This window comes from Lampetra planeri, chromosome 39, assembly GCF_965212315.1.
Source record: "Lampetra planeri chromosome 39, kcLamPlan1.2.h2, whole genome shotgun sequence".
In the NCBI taxonomy this organism is placed as follows: Eukaryota; Metazoa; Chordata; class Hyperoartia; order Petromyzontiformes; family Petromyzontidae; genus Lampetra; species Lampetra planeri.
Genome location: NC_136145.1, coordinates 2496041 through 2517673, shown reverse-complemented (window position 1 = coordinate 2517673; position 21633 = coordinate 2496041). Strand labels below are relative to the sequence as shown.

The 21633-nt window shown below is 44.1% G+C and overlaps 1 protein-coding gene across 1 annotated transcript in view; it reads left to right on the top strand.

The window, feature by feature from the left end:
- Nucleotides 1-2002: 2002 nt before the first annotated feature.
- Nucleotides 2003-21633, top strand: part of KIAA0825 (KIAA0825 ortholog) — a 69299-nt gene continuing 49668 nt past the window's right edge. Inside the window, exons 1-9 of the mRNA XM_078612552.1 lie at nucleotides 2003-2047; nucleotides 3955-4122; nucleotides 9423-9594; nucleotides 12098-12776; nucleotides 12978-13109; nucleotides 14037-14110; nucleotides 15665-15850; nucleotides 17320-17585; nucleotides 19528-19678. Of these exons, the coding sequence (XP_078468678.1) occupies nucleotides 3995-4122; nucleotides 9423-9594; nucleotides 12098-12776; nucleotides 12978-13109; nucleotides 14037-14110; nucleotides 15665-15850; nucleotides 17320-17585; nucleotides 19528-19678 (1788 nt within the window). The 5' untranslated portion in view covers nucleotides 2003-2047; nucleotides 3955-3994. The remainder of the gene's footprint in view (nucleotides 2048-3954; nucleotides 4123-9422; nucleotides 9595-12097; nucleotides 12777-12977; nucleotides 13110-14036; nucleotides 14111-15664; nucleotides 15851-17319; nucleotides 17586-19527; nucleotides 19679-21633) is intronic.

Genomic DNA, 21633 nt, shown 5'->3' with positions numbered 1-21633 from the left:
GGGGCGGGGCTTGGCCAGATCAGCCAATCGCGTCGCGGCTTTAATGTTTGGCTTTGACCAATTGGAGCGCGTTGGAAGCGACGTCAGGCGTGCGAGCGCGCTAGGAAATGTAAACGTACGTTTGTTATAAATGTTGTTGTTTTGGGGCCGTCCATAAATGACGTCACGCACCTATGGGGGGGGGTCAGACATTTGTGACGATGTGTAACGAAGAGGGGGGGGGGTGAGAAATGTGACGTCACATCAAAATACGCAACTTTAAATAAATGTAGACAACACGTTCTACTTAATACTGGTAGGAACCACCTGGTTCCACCAACCAACAGGGGATTATTGTGTCCGTCCGTCGTGCATCCAAAAATGGGAGGGGTGGGGCTGGGTGGGGAGGGGCTGGGTGGGGAGGGTGGGCAGGGGCTGGTTGGGGAGGGTGGGGCTGGGTGGGGGGTGGGAGGGGTGGGGCTGGGTGGGGAAGGGCTGGTCACCCCGTGGTGCCCTTATAAAACTCAACGTTTAACCTACTCACGCCGGCTTGTGCCCGCCCTCACAGTCGGGCATATTTGCGGAATACACCACGCCGCCGTTGACCCTGGCCATTGACCGAGCAACCCAACGTTCCTACCAGCTGCCTCCGCAGGAATGTGTTTAAATTGACTTTTTAATAAATGTTTTCTCCTACAAAATCAGAGTGCAACGCCACATTAAATACGCACTACAATGACAATAGTTTAAAGCGATTTGAAGCATGTTTTATATATTTTGTGGGGGAGGGGCAGAGCTTTGTGACGTCATATTTGAGGGGGGGTCTGACTTTTTGTGACGCCGTGTGATTGGGGGGGTCAAAAATCGTCCACAATCGCGTGACGTCATTTATGGACGGCCGCTAAGCCACTCTGTTGAGATGTTATTTGTGGCCAGGTGGCTTCTAAAACATTTGTTAAATGCCTCGGTGGGCTTTACCTGGTTCTTTCGGTAAAGTCACGTAGAAGGGAAATTATAAAATAAAAAATTATAAACCAATATTTGTTTAAAATAAAAGTCATAAACCAATATTATTTTATTATTTCCCTTCTACGTGACTTTACCGAAAGAACCAAGAATATGAATACCTGCAGTCACGAAAACTTTAAATCGAAAAATAGATACTATAGTTGCATATTTTTTACGTGATTTGTTTACATCTATACTCGGAACTCTCTCGTGTTTTTGGATGTGTGAAAAAAAAAGCCTTGTAAGCTACTCTTTGGTTTTTTCGGTAAAGTCACGTAGGTAAAACAATAAAATAAATGAAAACTAAATTAAATCACGTTACCTACGTGACTTTACCGAAAAAAACAGAGTATCAATCCTTGCAGTCACGAAAGCTTCAAATCTAGACTGAAGCTTTGTAGTTCATCGGATTCCCTCCAATCACAGTTCCTATTATGACCGTTACATTGATTTTATAGCTTTATTTAGGTGATTTCGAAAACGTATGGTTTAGCCATGTTTGTTTGTTGAAGTACAGAGTTAGCCTGATAACTTTAAATTGTCTTATGGTTGTTATTGTTTGACTTGCATCCCACTGGGATTTTTGCACACAGCATTGATATACGGTGCTTTTTTCTGGAAGACTTTGCTGTTTTTTCCTGGATTTTTCTGCGTATTCACTTTAAGATGTTCTTTGTTCATGTTTTTGTTTGTTGCGATTGTACCCGAGTCAAGAGCCGCATGGCTCACAAGTCGAAATGAAACTGAAAAAAACAAAAAAATATTTTCTCGAGACGCACGACACTTGCGACGTCATCGCCCGTTAGGCCCTGGAAGCGGCCATATTGCGTGGGGAAGACGCGCGCGTGATTGGCTAGCGTGTGGCCGATGCGACGTCACGTGACGGCAATGGTCGCCCCCTCCCCGCCCGCAGCAATATGGAGTGGGGCGGGGGGGGGTGTAAGGCTCCCATAGCAATATGGCCGCCGCTCATCCCCTCCGCGTGGTTGTTGCGCATAGTCGCGCCCCCCCCACGCCCCCACCATATCCCAGGGTAACGGAGACGCGGAGACTCGTGGAGGTAATGCCGATGGCAGGGCTCTGTGTGAGTGCCGGCTATGGTCGGGCTGTGTGTGCCGGCTATGGCAGGGCTGTGTGTGTGGCTATGGCAGGGCTCTGTGTGCTGGCTATGGCAGGTCTGTGTGTGTGTGTGCCGGCTATGGCAGGGATGTGTGTGTGTGCCGGCTATGGCAGGGATGTGTGTGTGTGCCGGCTATGGCAGGGCTGTGTGTGTGGCTATGGCAGGGCTGTGTGTGTGTGCTGGCTATGGCAGGGCTCTTGTGTGCTGGCTATGGCAGGGATGTGTGTGTGTGTGCCGGCTATGGCAGGGATGTGTGTGTGTGCCGGCTATGGCAGGGATGTGTGTGTGTGCCGGCTATGGCAGGGCTGTGTGTATAGCTATGGCAGGGCTCTGTGTGTGTGGCTATGGCAGGGTTGTGTGTGAGTGCCGGCTATGGCAGGGCTGTGTGTGTGCTGGCTATGACGTGTGTGAAATTCTTTCCAATTCCATAAATGACACAGTGACGGTAAAAACTAAATATACACAGCATACTGCTACATCCGTACGTGACGTCACTGCAAAAAAGCCCCCCCCCCCCTTCATTAATATCCATGCGCACGTGGAAATGTACTCGAACGCACAAGAAGGGAGCGCATGCCACACCTCTCCCCTAATTAATAATCATGAGCGGGTGACGTCACTCCACATGCCGCACCCCTCCACAATAACCATTAGCGGGTGACGTCATTCCACATGGGGCAACCACCCCCTCATTAATAATCATGAGCTGAACAATTCTTCTATTGAATATTTCAGATTTACTGCAATATACACCCGTCCTTGGACGGGCAAAAAAGCTCGTTCTTATATAAACATCAATTGCAGATAGCTTTGTGGCGCAGAACGTGATTGTAATGTTCAATAAATTACAGCCCTTGATTGCTGAGGGGGCGTCCATAATTGACGTCACGCGATTTTTGACGATTTTTGACCCCCCCCCCCTCGGCACACGACGTCACAAAAAGTCAGACCCCCCCCTCAAATATGACGTCACAAAGCTCTGCCCCCCCCCCAAAAAAAGTGCTTCAAATCGCTTTAAACTATTGTCATTGTAGTGCGTATTTAATGTGGCGCTGCACTCTGATGTTGTAGGAGAAAACGTTTATTAAAAAGTATATTTAATAAGTAGAACGGGTCTATATTTATTAAAAGTTGCGCATTTTGATGTGGCGTCACATTTCTCAACCCCCCCCCCCCCTCGTCACATCGTTACAAATGTCTGACCCCCCCCCAGGTGCGTGACGTCATTTATGGACGGCCCCTGAATGAAGGCCGCCTCACGTGGCTATGGGATTGTTTGACCAATGCTTTAACCACACCGATGAGTGCGGCTTGGTGATGTTAGCTGTGGCCAGGAATCGAACACCAAGGATTATATCAACCTTATTATTCCGAGCTTACTGTTGTTGGGCATTAGGATGTGTAATGTTACTCTGTCGAGCAATGCAATTCCATGTGATAAGCTATATGCAAACGTCATGCTATTGGCAATTGCCCATGTAAATACATTAAAACTCACACACGATCTCGCTTACCCGGTAATATAATCAATTGCCAGTGCTGTTTAATATCGCACTTTTATGATGTAGAATGGTATAAGTGCACTTGCGCTACAAACCACACGACCTGAGTTTGATTCCTGGCCACTGATAACGTCGTTGGCAAGGTATATCTGAAGTAGACCAGCGTGGTGAAGTATGGTCAAATAACCATGATGACCACGGCCAAGGGCTGTAAATTATATGACAATAAAATGTGAAGAATATTCCAATTACATTAAAACATGCACTTTTAAACTGAAGGTATGTATCTTCGAGCTCTTATCGTCCACAATTGCATGACATTGTATTCAAATGTTGTACCTGCAGGTTGTTTGCAGCAAGTCCTGCACCGATTGTGTAGTCGGCGATGGAGGGATTTGGGGACCCTTGCGTGCTGCACAAAGTCTTGTCCGTCCTCCATGAGAACACGGGAGAGCACGAGATGCAGGAGCTATTGGAGCACCTCAACGCTGAACTCAAAGAAAATGCACACATGTGAGTGTGGTAACTCATGACATGTTCTACGTCTATGTAAGGGGCTATTCTATTCTTGCGAACGATGGCAATATGTGTAGGAACTAGATACCAATGTCCGAGGTCTGCCTGCCACGACGGCAAGTTTTTGTGTGTTCTCATACTTTGATTTGAAGCTTTCGTGACTGCAGGGATTCATCTTCTTGGTTCTTTCGGTAAAGTCACGTAGAAGGGAAATAATAAGGACGGCTGCTTGCGTTGTGGCCGAAACGTCGTGAGAATTATTTTATTATGTTTCATTTTTATTATTTTATTATTTCCCTTCTACGTGACATTACTGAAAGAACCAAGAAGATGTACTCATACTCTTAGGTTTTTGTTTGGTAAAGTCATGTAGGAAAATAAAACTAAATAAATAATGGAAATAATTATAGAAATAAAATATTATTTTATCTATTATTGTTTATATAAAGAAATAAAAAAAAATAGAAATAATAATAGGAATAAAAAAATATTTTATTATTAATTTTTATTTTTTCCTATGTGACTTTACCGAAAAAACCTACGAGTATGAATCCTTGCAGTCACGAAAGCTTCAAATCTAGAAGTTTTGTGTGTAAGTTTTACTATCCCGCCTCCATTGAATTAGCGCAGGCGACAGTGGCTTTACTATACGGTCCATAGTTTGGATTGCATGGCTACAATCGCACTCCTGTGTCTCATCTTTAATTTTCAGTACGGACAATTAACTCGATTCTCCCGTGTAATGGGGGGAGATGGGGGGCCCGGATGAACACAAAAATGCTAAACATGCCAAATCGGCAAATTAGGATATTGTTTACATATATATAATTGGGGTGAAGAATGTGTCGTCTGTTTTCATTGCTTAAAGTAATCGGTTTACTCACCGACAGATAAGTGGTCATGTGGCCACTCAGTCACAGACTCTTGATGAGTAAGTGAGAAGCAGCTAATAGACCAGCTTGCGTAACATTTTTTCATTATTTTTCGCAAGCATGGTTATTGGCTAATCCGCAACCTGATAATCAATGTTGTGGATTTACTCTGAAGTGGTAACTAATTGGCGCGTTGCTTACGTGACAAACCTTATTGGCTGTGTCGGGTGGTAGAGGGTTAAGATGCATTTATACTGACGCGATCTCACCCAAAAACCTTTATTATGGATTAACAGTATGTTTGTCATTTTGTATGTATGTCCAGGGAACTCCCAGACCGCTCCACTAATTTTGTTGAATTAGTAATTTTAAAGCTTATGATTTGTATATTATGCAAACGTGGTTGAAATTATTAATAAGTTTGACCCTTGACCAAATAATATGGCTGATTCATCTCATTGGCCCTGGCACGGCTTATTTGCTCTCTTGACACGTGACAAAAACATACAAAGGATATGTACGTGCCATATCTCAAAGGGCTTCCCACAATAATATTTTGCCAGTTTAGCACCAAAGAATCTTTGAATATGCTTATATGATTTTTTAAATATTTGCCCATTGCCATCAAACTTTAAATGGAAGCAGGTGCTGTATTGGGATTGCTAAGTTGGGACTCCCAATCAAAAGCAGTGCCTTTTCATTTTGGCGATAATCAAACTTTTTTTTTACAAAAGCGTACATTTTAAAAGGAGAGTTATGTATGTATATTCACACGCATTCCAAATAGCTATTTAAGCCAAGCGGTTAAAATGTGCCATCGGTGGTGTTTAATTAGGATTGTACGTTTGAGATTTCTTCAGTGCTCACAAGGGAATACGCAATAAAAATGACACTTTGCATCTTTACCTCCCAGCAGTGGCAACTAATTCCCATTCAAGCGCTGATTTGACACCAAGTTGATTGGGTGTGAAATTCAATAGCCCCCCACACCCCCCTGCACTATGCATAATGATAAGTTCTGTACGCATTGTAACTTTAAGTATGCCACCAGAAATTATTGTCAACAGTGTTATCTGTTGTTGGCCTGTTTTGTAAAATTAGCAAACGTTCTCATAAATTGGAAAGAGCCTGGAAATATCTGCTGATGATTGCACAGTGGCTTGAGTAATGCGGCACCACTATCCGTAGCCAATTATTTTAAACACCTAGGGCAGCTCCATTCGTGTTTCTAAGCGATGACCTTCATAAAACAATTCCTAAGGACATTGGGCCCTCCTTGTTATCTGCTACAAAGCGTTCCTATTAATCCTTCTGTGTAGGCGTACAGGTTAATTAACACATGAAAACTGAAATTATATTGGTGTTAAGAATAAATACATATACAGTACATAAACTTAATTATCTATCCATAGGCTTGTTTTTTTTGTCTTTTATCGGGTTGTCAATTACAGAGGTTCAAAAGCGCCTTTAAATTTTTTAGACCATTAACTTCGTGTGGCGCATGGACTTGCTCATCATCTCTCTAGAATGAAGCAGATGTAGCCTGCCTGCAATAATCCGGAGCAGAAGTTGTAAATTAAGCGCATGTAGGATAACAGTGGGGTGTGAAATATAACATCTCCCTCTCCAAATGTAGCTTTGAAGTTTGTTCAGACTTTGAGAATGCGAGCTCCTAATGTTGAAGCATCTTCAGTCTAGTTACAGGGTGTGTTACTGAGACATGTGAGTGCTGCACATGATTAGGCTGGATTTGTCCTATTTATATCTTCATCATCAAAGGATGAAACTCTTACGTATTGTGCTCAGAACTCTAATGAATAAAATGGCTTAAGTTCATCGTAAAATATGTGTCATGCCTTAGCTTCTTAGCATCTCCATATGAAACGGGTCTTTGTGTCTTTCCCCATAGGTTCCTTTATTATTTATTAGAATACTTAAAATATTTAACGTATATGCGTGCATACAACATCGACGCGCATAAACATGCCACTTTGCTTGAATATTGTGCTTATTACGGCAATTATTTGGAATATTTCCTGGCAGGTTGTTGGCATAAACATATACTGTGTTTAATTACATCTTTAAAAAATTGAGTTCTGAATAAATATTGGTAGCGTTATATTGTGCGTCGAATTCGAATATTTATATTTCAATAGGACAACCATCTGCTTTCTATCAGTTCTTGTATATTTTATAAAGTTGACGTGATAGACTGAGTCAGTTTTCATTTATGGAGCTCCCGATGCCTTATGTTGTGTAATGTAAACTATTAATTATTCATGTATTATTCTTGTATAGCGCTGGTCACACAACTTACAATTACAATTGGCACATGGCAAAACATACGGTTTGTTATGGAATGTTGTGTACAATACCGCAAGTGGTATTGAATATCAATCGCCGTAATTTAATTTGTGTATTTGTTATGCATTGAGCAGTGTGCATACATAGGAATCTTTAAACATATCCCAGCACCGCTTCATAGATTTTAAGAGATGCTTAGTGATAGGCCAGCATAGCATATTTATCAGCTCTAACTTGGTTAGTATTGTGGTTTTTACGATGGAGTATATTTTGTTGCTGCGATTGATGCATATGAATTAGATACGTGGTTCCCGATGTTTCTGAACCAGTGGACCTGCTGTCCACTCGAAAAAAACATTTTCACGGACCAACATGCGGTAAAGGATACATTGCTATGTGAACAAAAAGTCCTGGTATCTGCAACAGTTCTTCAGACCACTTCCCATAGCCTTGCAGTCCACCAGTGGCCCACAGATCACAGGTTAGGAACCAATGAACTAGACGATGCTAAATTTCGATTTAAAGCTTTCGTGACTGCAGGGATTCATCTTCTTGGTTCTTTCGGTAAAGTCACGTAGAAGGTAAATAATAAAATAATACAAATTAAACATAATAAAATACAATTCTCACGACGTTTCGGCCACAACGCAAGCAGCCATCCTCAGGTGAAGAACAGGTCTGTTGGAAAGACAGCGTTTGAATGAACACCACCAAGCTTGGCAGCGTATATTTAAGCTAAATTCCTCTGTTGATTTAAGCTAAATTCCTCTGTTGATATGCAGATTCCTTTGTTAAAGCACACTTACTCCTCTAACCCAGCTTAAATATACGCTGCCAAGCTTGGTGGTGTTCATTCAGACGCTGTCTTTCCAACAGACCTGTTCTTCACCTGAGGATGGCTGCTTGCGTTGTGGCCGAAACGTCGTGAGAATTGTATTTTATAATGTTGAATTTTTATTATTTTATTATTTCCCTTCTACGAGACTTTACCGAAAGAACCAAGAAGATAGACGATGCTCTTTGCGAAAAAATACAGTTGTCTAATATAGCACCGGTGTAACAATCTAGATTAAATGTACGTCACATCAAATTCACCTTGCATCATCGTTAAAAAGACAATGTGTTTTTTTATACCATGCATTCGGAAGCAATGACAATGACAAAATACAGCGAATGTAAAAGCATGTCAAAGCGTGGGGTAAGACTGTACCAAAGCATATGATCATTACCTAAATGCCTTGATGTAGACCTTTTGGTTGAACTTTTAAATAATCAATGTGCTAGGTTTTTCAACCTTACTTTAATTAGCCTGTCATTTTTTTTTGTATGTCTTTCAATAGGATCGTTGCAGCTTGGACAAGGGTTCGGTTATGGAGAATTGTTACATTTGTTTTGCTCGCGATGACTGCAAACCATCCTGTGCTGGGTGCAAATTCTTTTGACGTAATGCACCATCTCTGTTCACCTGCAAAGAATTAAGCAAATTCATCCATAATGGTTGGAGGTGATATGGTGTCTGAACAGCCTTGATTGCTGTATTGTGTTTTTTAAGCACCGCAATAAAAGCAAGAGCAGCATTTCACAAAATAGCTGTGCATTTATATCATCAGTAGTGTAGATTGGTGGGCATTAAATTCCTCTCACCCTCCCAATCCCCATCCACCACTCGCCCACACGTACCCCCTCTTAGTATACCAGAATCTGGGTCCCTCTGGCCATGGGCCTTGGTGCAGTTGCACTGCCTGCACACTTGGTAGCAATTCCGCTGCATCTATATGCCCCGTTCAGCATCGCTGTCCAATTTTTTGTTTGGGGCGAGCGCTCAGAGCTGGTGATCCTCTGCTGAGTGCGAGGAGTGTGTGTATGTATGTATGTGTACGACCGGATAGCGTAGCGGTTCACGTGCTGTGCTATGAATCCGGCGACCTGAGTTCGATTCCCGATCACGGCCAACACCAGCGACGATTATATTAACCGGTCCTGGGCCTCCCCGGGGCGTGATGCTGGCCACCCACCCCATTGTGTGCCATTCCGGCGATCATAGGTGCTCGCTAAAAGCACTTGCCCCAACAGTCTGGTAAAGGCTTTACGGGGGATCTTTGTCTTTGTGTGTCACTGCAGGATTGAGCGAGGGCTGGAGGAGATGGGGGCGGAGTTGAGCGCTGTGTTTCCAGGAGACGAGCCTCCTGCCAGGGCGGCCGAGCAGCTCGCCTGGCTTGCCCGCAAGGACATGGGATCGTTGTGGCCCTCCCAGACGCCGCAGCCCAAAGTTGCACGCTTCCTGAGCGAAATAGTGCGTGCAATTTGCAGAGAGATATCTCATTGAAACACAATTACCCGTTGGCGCCAAGTGGAATGTCTTTGTGCATTTTGCACTGACCCAGTAATAGGTATAAAGGTGCAGGCCTGCAATTTACATACAGGTGCCACTGTGGTATTGTACAATACCGCTAAAGGTGTTTAGTTTGTTATCCCTCCCCCACACCTCCGAATAGCATGGTTGGCTACTTACGGTGCGAAAGAAGTTCAACATACGTACGTACGAAGGGAGCCCACCAGAGAGTATTTTGGTCTACTCTTCCACACTGGCCAGTCGTCTTGGAAAAGCTGGGAGTACCCACACTGTACCCCGCCACCAACGACCCGTTCTACTAATTGTTGTGTACATATTTATGCTGCGGGGGTGAACAGAGGTGAGTGGATTAAAAACTCTTGCCCATTTCAACTGCCGTGCTGCGTATTGAACTGATGACCTTTGGATCCACTGCACTCACTGTAATTTATTAAAAATGAGTGCAAAGTTAGTACAGTGAATTGCAGTACAGGCAGCACCGAATGGCATTTCAGCGAGGTAGGAAACCACGGTGAAAATAATAACTTTGAAAAATTGCCCTGTAACAAATTGTGGTTGCAGTCATACAACCGTAGTCTCGTAAAACAGTTAAATATGAATATATAAAAACTATGTCTTCCTGGTATTTGGTTTATTTCTTTTCGGAATGAATGATGTGGGGTGTGGAGTGGTGGCACATTGGTTTTTGACACTACACTCCGAACCCGGCTAGCCGAGTTTGTTTCCTGGCCACGGCCGACATCAGCGGCGAGTGATACCTTGACCAGTCCTGGTTACCCACTTCACCATCCTTTATCTAACATCATGGTGAAGTATGGTCGAACAATCCCCATGGCTGACATGGTGTGGGGAGGCTTTCATGCACCAGTAGATTGAAAAAGGGCAGACATGTTTTGTTCATTTGTTTACTATATTAACTTTTTAGGAATTCATAAGTGCCAGTTCAACTTTTAATTATTAGCACAGTAATTTAATATTTAGCTTGGGTCAAGGGCATGTAATATCGTAGTCATCAGACATTTATTAGTTGTGGAGGCTTCTCAATATGAAGGGTCGCTAATCATTTCAAACATTAACTACAGTAATTTGATTATGAGTGAAATATTAATCTCCATTAATAATGTATGCATACTCTACCTTGTCCAAAATCATGCTCTTATTTTTCAGTGGAGAGCAATCTGTTTATTTACAATAGCTTGGGCATGTGCAACAACATAATGTTGAAATTGCACATCAGTAAACAAAGAGCCCGTAATGATAGTTGCCACAGTAACAGTTACATCGTACAATTTTGATTTGAAAATTCCTAAAGCTGTCCTGTACTTAGAGAAATATGTATTCTTGTACACCGTGTGAAAAAAAAAGTCTCAATGCATTCCCACATGGCCGTGAGGTGGCCATGAGATGGCATGTGTGCATGTTTTTTTTTTACTGGATACTCCAGTTTACTCTCACATGCAGCCGAAAAACGAATTCATGAAATTGGCCTAATACAGGACCCTCGTAAAAAAGTCTGGAGACTACATTGAGGCTAAATGTGGGTAAATAATAATTATCATTTTAAAAAATCAATAAACGGGCAATGATGATGACGAATCCCATTCTGTTTGAAACACCCAAGCATGGACATTTTTAAAACTAGTAACACCTGCTTCTTTTGGCTTTTAAATATCTCATTCTGAAAAAATGCTTTGTGTGTATTCCTGTATATATACACAAACACCATAGTTGGTTCAACTATGAATTTGTACAGCACTTGTTGTCCATCTACTGCTGGGTGCGGGCCTCCCCATGCCACGTGGGTCGTGAGGGTTATTTGACTATACTTCACCACTATGGTCAGTGTGGGTTGGTCAAGACGGGCAGCGTAGATGTGGCAGCATAACAGTTCACTGCCACAACGTATTTTACTGCTGTAAACCAAGAAGCCCCCACAGCCTTATGACAACCTGTCTGTGCATTGTTGTCACCCGTCAAAGTACATGGTGTGTATTTTGAAAGTATCTCCAATATATTTATATAATATATTGGGTTTATTGGTTACTTGGGTATACTTTTAAAATACACACCCTGTGCTGTCCAGGCTCATCCCTGCTTATTTTCTGAGATTCACTGAGATCGGGCTAATTCTGGCCATTTGGTCATAAGTGTGTCATATTGTGCATGTGTCCTTTAACTACCCACTCTGGGTGCGGTCGATCTAATGCAGGGGTCAGCAACCTGCAGCTCCAGAGCTGCATGCGCCTCTTTAAGGACTGCTTCGTGATGTCATTCACATGCATTGCGGCTCTTAAAATACCGAATTCGCAAAAAAATGTCTCATTGTTATTTTGGTTGCCGACCCTTGATCTAATGTGATGGCTGAGGACGTGCCGGTGATGTTCTTCTGCCCGTCAGCGGGAGTTCTGACCGTCACGTCGCTCCGTGTTTTTTTGTCACGCAGCTGCGCATGCTCCGCTCGGAGCAGGGCCTCGACGACGAGGTGCTGCAGCTCCTGCTAGAGATCTCGTCTCGCTCGGGAGTGCTCTTCCCTTCCCACCCCAGCGGCACCGCCTTCCAGTTCTCCTCGCTGGCGTCTCTCAACGCCGCCGAGGACACGTCCGCACTGGACGTGCAATCGCTGTGGGAGAGCACGCGGCTGCACCTCCGCACGCACCTCCTACGCAGGCTGGCTGCCATCTCGGCAGCCACGGGCACCGCCAGGGCACAACACTTAACCCGATTGCGCTGCCTGCAGAGCTTGGCGTTCCTCTACCCACCAGACGAATTTCTGCCCAAATACAAGACCATGCGTGCCAAGCAGCTGCAGGACTTGCTGCGGCGGTGTGGAATGAACCCGGCGAAAGAGTTTGAAAGCGGGAGCGCCGTTAACCTGGGGAGTTTCGCGCTGTCGCTTGCGGAGGCTGTTCCCCAGATCTGCATGTTGATGGTGGAGGACCATGCGGCCGTTGGTGGCGTGGCGGGCTGCGAGGTGGCGTCCCGGTTTCTCCAAGAGGTGTTCCTGGAAGAGATTGAAGAGGAGCTGGTGGGGGCATTGGGGCAGCCATTGCTGCTGCTGCTGCTGCCAGATGGCCCTGCATGCAAGGATGGCAGGAGGCCAACGGGAAAGAGAAACACAGTGGGTATGTGATCTTTTTTTATTAACCCTTCAATCTGTGTCGCCAAGGTACATTGCCGTGTAGTGCTCAGCTTGCGTTACGCGCGCGGTTAAATAACTCTGCGGGATTTGGGACCGTTAATTTATTGTTCATGCGATTAAACTGCATGATGCCGCTCAACAAAAATAGGACATCTTTCAACTGAATGTCTCATTGTTATGACAGACGAATCTGCAATTCTGGCACAAGACACGCTTTCCCAGCTGACCCGGGTGATGTCAAGTCTGCTCAAGATGGACAAGCGACTAAGGGAATTAGCATGGTCTGCCCTGGCTAGCAGTGCTGGTGTCAACGAAGGTGAGGGATGTTCTTTATATATTTTTTTGAGTGCTGTTAGCGAGCTGCTCTCAGTTTTGACGAGCACACATGATGCGGTGAGGGGCCAACCCTTTTCTCCAAAGTTATCAATGCCTCCTGAGCTGTCTCCATCTCTGTGCACTACCATTGGGGAAAAGATGTGTGCCCGTTTTACAACACTGGTCAATGTGGGACGGTGAATATTTTCCCACAAGTGTATTGCGTTAATGCTGGGCCTGAAGGAGTCTCGAACGTGAGTTGTGAGATTCCCGGTGTCTTTCCTCGCTAAATAATTGTCACTCTTATTGCTATTAACAACCAGTGTCTGGAATTTATGCCTCCCGAATTGACCAAACAAGATACGTGTCAGCTTCGATAACATTCACTGTACTATGTTGCAACGTCTTTGATCCGCCCTACGTACGGTGCAAAAGAAGTTCAACATACATACGTGGCGATGTATCGTCAAATAACCCCCACGACCTGCATCGCTTGGGGAGGCCCTCGTCCACCAGTGGTTCGTCATTTGGGCTGTACGTGCACATGTGCTTGATAACCTGGATTCTAACTGGGGTCAGTGTAGTTAAGTCACGTGATGTACTTACACATAAAAAACAGCTTGACAGGAATCCATACTCTTTGGTTCCTTCCGTAAAGTCACGTAGCTAGAAATAAAAATAAAATAAATCACGACGTTTCGATCGCAACACAAGCGACCGTCATCAGGCGGAACCGATACAGCAGGACAACTGCTGATTTAGGAGCTTAAACAGGGTGCATACTTTCATTTTACGCATCATTCATGCAAATTCTATCCCGTAACGTGCAGTCAGCCTCCTGTTTACAGAGCCGCACGCACCGTGGTTCATCGCTGTGCTTTGCGGTCGGTAATGGGTCATGTGTCCTCCTCCTTCCTCCGACGAGCAGGCCCACTCAAGAAAGGCAGCCCAGGGCTCGTTTCTCCAGAACCACACTCGAAGAAGAAGCCGGGCACGTCTCAGGTAATGGGGCCACCGCACGCTGCATTTGCGTGCGTTGCGTTGTTATTAGACGGGCAGTGCTGGCGACGAGCAGGCGAGGGTTGATGAATCGCACAAATGTTGCGAAACTCATCGCGAGACCATGAGAGTTGGTGATGGCTTAAGCGAGGCATTCATCCAGCAGTGGATAGGCCATGGTTGATGATGATGAAATTCAATGTCTATCGCTGTATGTGTGTTGCCCTGTAGTGGTGCAATACACGTGAAGTGAGGTATGAGTAGGGGAGGAGGTGTAATGCTCATTATCCAGTTTATTCCTACGCTGTCTAAAGCAAAATTCGACGATTTTATCTCAACATTAATGAAGCCTTCTAGGGTCCATATTGAAATATAACAGTTTTTGAACACCCTCCCTGCTGTCGTATGCAATGCACATGAAAGAGAGGCTGGCGGAGTGAGTGATGCTATTTAACATGTGGGGAATTGGTCATGCAGAATGGGTCGACAATGCACACACAGGGGCATTACGCTTTAGACACAGGTAAAACACACATGTGTGTTAACAAGGAAAAGATGAACATGCTGACATTCAAGAGGTAACACCTCTGCACTTGATATTTGCAGCGGCAGGGATCCATAATGACCTTTAACTTGATCCAGGTTTGGCGTGGTGGCTAATTGCATTGTGTGAGCGTAGCGGTGCATTTAACATTGCTTTTGCTAATATAACAAGTGCACGAATTCTGTGATAAAGGTCATCTTTTCAGCTTTTGACAGTGTTGGTGGGTTTTTTTTATCAGCCTAATCACGTTTTGGTGTGTATCAGGAATGCTGTAATTCACAAGCAGTGTTTTCCCAGCTGCTGCATTATACAAACAAGATGGTTAATTAGTATTGTCATTTTAAAGCATTTTGTAAATTGACATATAGTAACGGTACTGCATATGTTGCTGAAAATGTATCCACTGGATATCATAGATCTTTAATATATATTCATCGTTTTTATTTCAGTACCTTTTTGATAAATAATCTCGCTCACATGTTTTTGCTGTAAATGTTTAGATTTTTACAACGATATTTGTGAACTGCTATACTTACATCTCATCTTTATACTGTCATTTAATTTTTACATCACCTAAATATTTGTACATCGCAAATAAAACCGATTTTTTTGCCCGTAATAAATTATTGCAATTCAATATTCAATCGACGACTACGCTCGTAATAATTCTACACACATGCTGCGTATTGCACCGCTGGCATATGGCGTGTGTCATCGTCCTTGAGGAAAGAGAGCAATTCTTAAATCGGAACTGAAGGTAGCAGTGTTGAGCTGCTGTGTGTGTGTGCGTGTGCGCGTGAGCGTCCTTGCGCAATATGTAAGAAAAACAAAACGAGGTGACTCCGACACATTCAGGTTGTGACTTATGACACCCATCAAGGCTGCTCCACGGAGGGTGCATCCGCCTTTTTAAAAATGGACAACGGAAATGAATGCTTTGAAAATAAACTGGCCATGGCTGGCTGGCCGTGGCCCTGCAAGATTGGGAACTTTGTGTTCACTGTAATTTGCAGGCTCTGGAATGGGAATGGAAGACTCTCTTCCAGGACCTTTCTGGTCCGATGGCTCGGAGCCTTCTGCAAACAGGAGCGGAGATCACGGGGAGGTGGTCACAGAAGTCGCCTGCCGGCAGCCCCTCTCTGCTGGTGTCCGCCAGCGTGATGGAGGGTGGGGGCAGTCATCGCTGCGCGGTGTTCGAGGCAAGCGCCGTGGGGCGTGCGGGGAGCGCCGTGGCCGGCGGTGATTTTGTGAGCGCGCCGTGGACTCTCTGACAGTCGGACGCGACGCAGCGTCGCGTCCAATTGCATTTTGTCAAAACGGACGTGAGCAATGTAATTAAAATAAAAAATACGATTTTTGTGATTGTATTAGCAATGTAGAGGAAAGTGATTTTATATATATAAAACATTTTTTTAAAGAGCTCTGTAAAAAATAATGAGTGTGATTTGTTGCGTTTTCTTAACACCGGTGTTATCACATTGTCAGATGTGGTTATATTTATTGTCATTTCTGCAAATGCAACCCCACCCTGTGCTGTCTGAAGAGTTGCTTCTCACCGTTTGCTTATTAAATCATCATGCGTTATGGTATTCTATATCTCGTTGCTATTACTGCTGCGAGATTCTAACTTTGGCATCATTACTTGACATATAAACTCCTCCCCCCCCCGATGATTCGACATAATTTAGGGCCACACATTCACGTAAGAAGCTATCCTTTCTTGTGCTATTTTTGCCATCTCGTTTGAATAGTTTTCTTGCATTTCACTTTCTCGTACAGTGTTGGCTCACTCAGTTAGCATGAAGGTAACCTTAACATACCATTTACATGCAATTTGCATACATCATAAGTAATTGATTAACACATTGCTCGATTAGATGCGTGCATCGTCTGCACACGAATCTGTTTTTGTTTGATGAATCGTTACAATGCAGAGCAGTCTTCGTGCTGCAGTTAGTCTCAGCGTAGGAATGTACTCCCGATTTTTAGATGAATCCTAAGTGTCTGAAAATGAGGCCTAGATACAACATTTTGTATGATCCAAATTTTGTGTTCGTTTCTAATTCACTTCTATTCCCGCCATAAGTGGCGTTACGTTTAGGAGCACAAAGACACTTTTACATTAGTACATCATGAAAATCATCCGAATATTTTTACACAAAACCACAGAACAACAATGGTACAGTTGGAGAGCCCTGACCTGTAGCATGTATTTATATTGCTTCTGATTCTGGGAGCCCAGTTTGTACCCAAATTACCTGGACCGAATCTGTTGTGTCATGCATATAAGGAGGCCTTTGGGAGGGAAAGCCCTTCGTTTCAAACAGTGTGTATTGTGCAAAATCCATCAGCGGTTCCTGAAGAACCCCCTTGTACCAAAGCTTCACATGCGAGGCAACCATAGTTTGATACTATTACACAGTGCGGTTCTGCTCCACCACCACGTCCAGAGAGTTCTCACAATATTTGTAAAATAATTTTGAGTTGCTTTATGCATTCACATCATACACAGTTTGTATTTTAACCTAATATGAATTGTTGAGCGCTCCATCGTAGAATTACGAGCTATGGATGGGCTAAATTTGGCCTTCATGAATGCGGACACATTGTAACTCGGTACATTCCGAGGGACGCATTGCAACGCGTTGTGACCTCCTTTCCTTTCCAGTTCTGTGCAGGCGTAGCGGACGAGCTGGAATTCTTCTTCCCGTTGGCCGTTGCCGGCCGCGAGGGCCCACTGCGCGAAGTCGGCACCGCTTTCGTGTCCGTCTGCTGCGACGTCACGGCGTGCGTCCTACGCCGGCTGCGGGAATATGGACGCGGTGGGGCAGACGATGGCCCCGTGAATACGTTGTACACTGCGCTATCCTCGGCTGCGTTTATGCACGGCCGACTGCGGAGCTTCTGCGACGCGCTGGCCGACCGGTCGTTCACGTGAGTGGTGTGCGCGTGAACGCGTACCGTTGCGTCGTAGCTGTGTCCGACGGGTAGCACCGCAGGCTGTTACGACACCATCTCCAGCGGATTCCGCTCCACGTGCTGGTAGCTTCTTCAGGAACTGAAGCCTGGAATGACATTAGATAGGCGTACAGCACGTCCACGAATACCTATGCAGCAGTGTTATATTGTGTTGCCAAACATTATGCACTCCCAGAACATAATGGGATGTGTACAAAATACCTTTTTTTTCATTTTATGTGTAGGTACCGATAGGGGCAGGAGGAGTATTTTCTTCTTATTTTTTTTACAGCAGTTGTGTCATATCGTATTTAAATATCACACTTAATGCTAGTACTTTATTACGTATAGGCATCTTGATGCAAAATAAGAAATTCGTTATGTGTTGCATTTCAGAGCGAACCAGAAAACAGACACATTTTCAGGAAAAATGTTCCTTATTACGATGCAGAAGAAATTAGCGTTTGTATTTTTAATGTCCCTTCAACATTTCTTGACGTTGATGCATGCAACGAGTTGAAGATGCCGCTAAGATATACCGAGGGTGTTAAAAGTCTCTGGGATCAGCCGGGTCACTGAATGAGTAACCATTAGGACAGAGCCAGTTCGGACACTTTTGTTTTATGTAAAAAAAAGTGGCTTTTAAAGCAATTTTGCCAATTTTGTATGAAACCGCCGACATTAGGAGTATTGTGAATGATGGTACAATTACCAAAATTAACGTGACACATTACTGTTCATTGCCTTTTTAGTTTTAGTGCCAATTGAATGTAAGATTGGGTGAGATTTTCGAAAAGGGCCATATGAATTAATTACCCAGTGGACATTGCAACTTCAAATGTTTTTTTTTTTACACGCCGAGAATACTTTCTTTGTATTTTCATATTTTTTTTAAAGAAGGATCATTCCAGAAATTCACTACGAGTGTTATTAGCTGGGCACTGGAATTATAAGTTAAAGAAGCAAAAGCTGTCTCCTTCATCTTGTCACTTTCATTTTCGGACTACGAACATACACGACGATCCTTAAAAATGACTTTGGTGTTGTAAAAGAGAAAAAAAAATCCTGTTAAAAAAGCGCACGCTGATTTGGCGCGTGCATGCGGCGCGTGTAGTTGAACGCGTGTGCCAGTTCGCTATGAGCAGTTGCACACTTTGAAGAGCTTCGCCATTTGATCTTGTGTGACTCCTTATTAAGCCATAAATGCCCTTTTAAAATTATGCATTTTAAACTGATGCGTTCGGAACACTTTAGCTAATTTAATCATACTTTTTTTTATATATATAAGTGCTGTACGCAGTAATTTGTTCCATTAGTAGCCCGGATCATATGCAAGTTTTGTTTTGGTGTTGAGAAACTGTGTTTGTAGTTCACCTTTAATATTTTATTCAGATGTGCAATTGACATTGCTACGCTGTTAACGATCTGTAATATTGTGATGCATTAATAAGGTTGTACGTTTTTATTACCATTACAACGATTTCAGAGTACAGAATTTGTGTTACAGTGAAGTCATACAAATAATAACTTAGAGGGAATCTACTGCTGGTTGAAGGTCTCCATATGCATTGCTGACGGTTTTAGGGTTAATCTAGATTTGAAGTTTTCGTGACTGCAGGGATCCATGCTCTTTGGTTCTTTCGGTAAAGTTACGTAGGTAAATAAATTAAATCACGTGACTTTACCGAAAGAACCAAAGAGTATGGTTATAGGGTTGTTTGACCATACTTCACCAAGCTGGTCAATGCTGGTTGGTGAAGTTGGAGCACAGCACCGTTTCAGACATCCCTCACCACTGATGTTCGCCATGGCTGGGAATCAAATGCAGGTGGATAGTTCATAGTGCAGTTCAGTGATCGAACTAGTGCACGACCGCTCCCCGCTGAAGTCATACTCGTCATGATTTGTTTTTTTACAGGCTGCCTTTGTCTGCGACCCTCAAGCAGTGGCAAGAGTTTATGTCGGGCATCTGTGACAGCATCACTGACTACCACGTTGGGGTCCTTACAACGAGCATCCTGCACGATTCGGAGAGCCACCACTGGGCAGATCCCAGGCCCTTCTATGAGGTACGTTGCAGGCCCGTGCATAGCATAATAGAATTTACATATATAGCTAACGAATCAATCTTTACACGCACAATTCATTGCATATTAAGCGAGGGTGACAATCTATTTTGATCGATGAATCGATGCATCTTTGCATGTCTAATCTTCGGCCACCATCTCCTGACTGCTCTCTTAAACCATGGGGGTAAGCTCAGCATGGCAGTATTGCTCGTGATGCCGATAGATTTTCCCATCCAGTCTAGAGCTTCGGGAGATGCTGAGTGAACTTCGGAGATGTTTCCAGTGGGGGCATGAATACGGCAGACAGTTGTTCACGATGTGTTTCAATGTTTAAGTTGTTCACCACATTCACAGTATGGAGTGTCCTTGAGTCTCCGTTTGTGCATAAGGTGTCCACAGTGTCCCGTGTGATGTTCTCATGCGATTCTGGGCCATCATTCTACTACGTTCTTGCGAGCCCACCTTGTTGCGTGTAAAACCGCAATGAATGTTATAAAACGGTGACCGAACGTCGATCATCGACCTTCCAGGTCAGGAGAGCAACTGTTTAAGCCGAGGCAGTGTGAAGCGAGGAGATTTGATCATCGGGGTCGGCTGTGAGGCTCATGTTTTCACCTTTGCGGCGCCCCCCCCCCCCCCCCTATTAATACCTACACATCTCTTCTGCGCCCACGTTTCCAAGTCCCAAAGGTCGTTGCGGCAGACCAAACTGATTTTCGGCACTTTAAGCGAGCTGGTGGTGGGGGGCGATTGAGCTCGGGGGGCGTGAATGGTGGCCAACGCACGCTCGCAGTCGCGCAGAAGCAATGTACCGCTCCGCTCGGTGCAGGCTCGCCGCTCCAGCTGCCCGAGCCCAGAATGTGGTCCCGAGTGGAGGCTGCCATCCTACGGCCCACTTGCCAAATTTACGTACATTTTCTACAATAGATAAGCGAGCGGCGTGTTACTTACATTGTGAGTGTCGCAGCCCCCCCCCCCCCTGCAGAGCATTCAATCCACCCACAATGCGGGAGCCATGGTGCCTACTCACCTATTCTACCAATTTAACGTTAATCAGGGAAAGTTCCTCGTCCTGTTTTAAAGGAATACTGACTCCGATCAATTACTCCCATCAACCCCCCCCCACCGTTCCCCGTTGTAAATGATCTACCGTGGTAAGATGTGGAGAGAGCGGTGTGTGTGTAATTGCCTATGCATGAAGTGTGTTATTGTAATGTTTTCAGCTGGGTGTTTGTATTTTCAGGGACGAGCTAACAAAGTAACTTAATTAAAAACTGATTGCTAGATTTATCAAAGCAAATTAGACACTTCTGTAGGTTGTTTCCTTTGCATAATGCAAGTCATTATTTTGAGTCGGATGAAAATTCAGAGTAAACAAACTGTGTCATAATAAATCCGCTAATCTCACTTCAAGCGCTCGGTCGGTGAGAAGGGTGGAAACGGTTCATTCGCCTCGCTTGATGAGATATTGAGAGAGGAAAAAAAAAATCCATCAGGATTTAAAGGGCATTGTTTTCAAGCATGTTATAAATGTGCAAGTGAAATATTTGGTTTTAAACATTAAAAGTAATTAAAACATATTTTTTTCAACATTTAAACATTGGCTAGTGTCGCAATATCATTTTTTATGTCCTCTATAAAAAAAAAATTGCACGCGATTTTGTCTGCAAATGTAACATAAAAACTAGGTGGTAATATATATAATTAACTTAACTTCAGCTGCTCAATGTTGTGGTGTATTGGCCGCGACAGTTCTGGTTTCAGAAACGCTGTTCCGGAGCTTTGAAGATTTTGCACAATTTGGGATTATACACCAATAAAAAAAATTCTGTCCTCATCCTCAATTCATGATGCGGGATAATGGGCGGGGCTACCTGACTAGTGAGTGCGGCTACCTGAGCAGTGGGTGCGACTTTTGGAGGCGGGAATAGTAGCTGAGCGGGCGTGACTTTGAA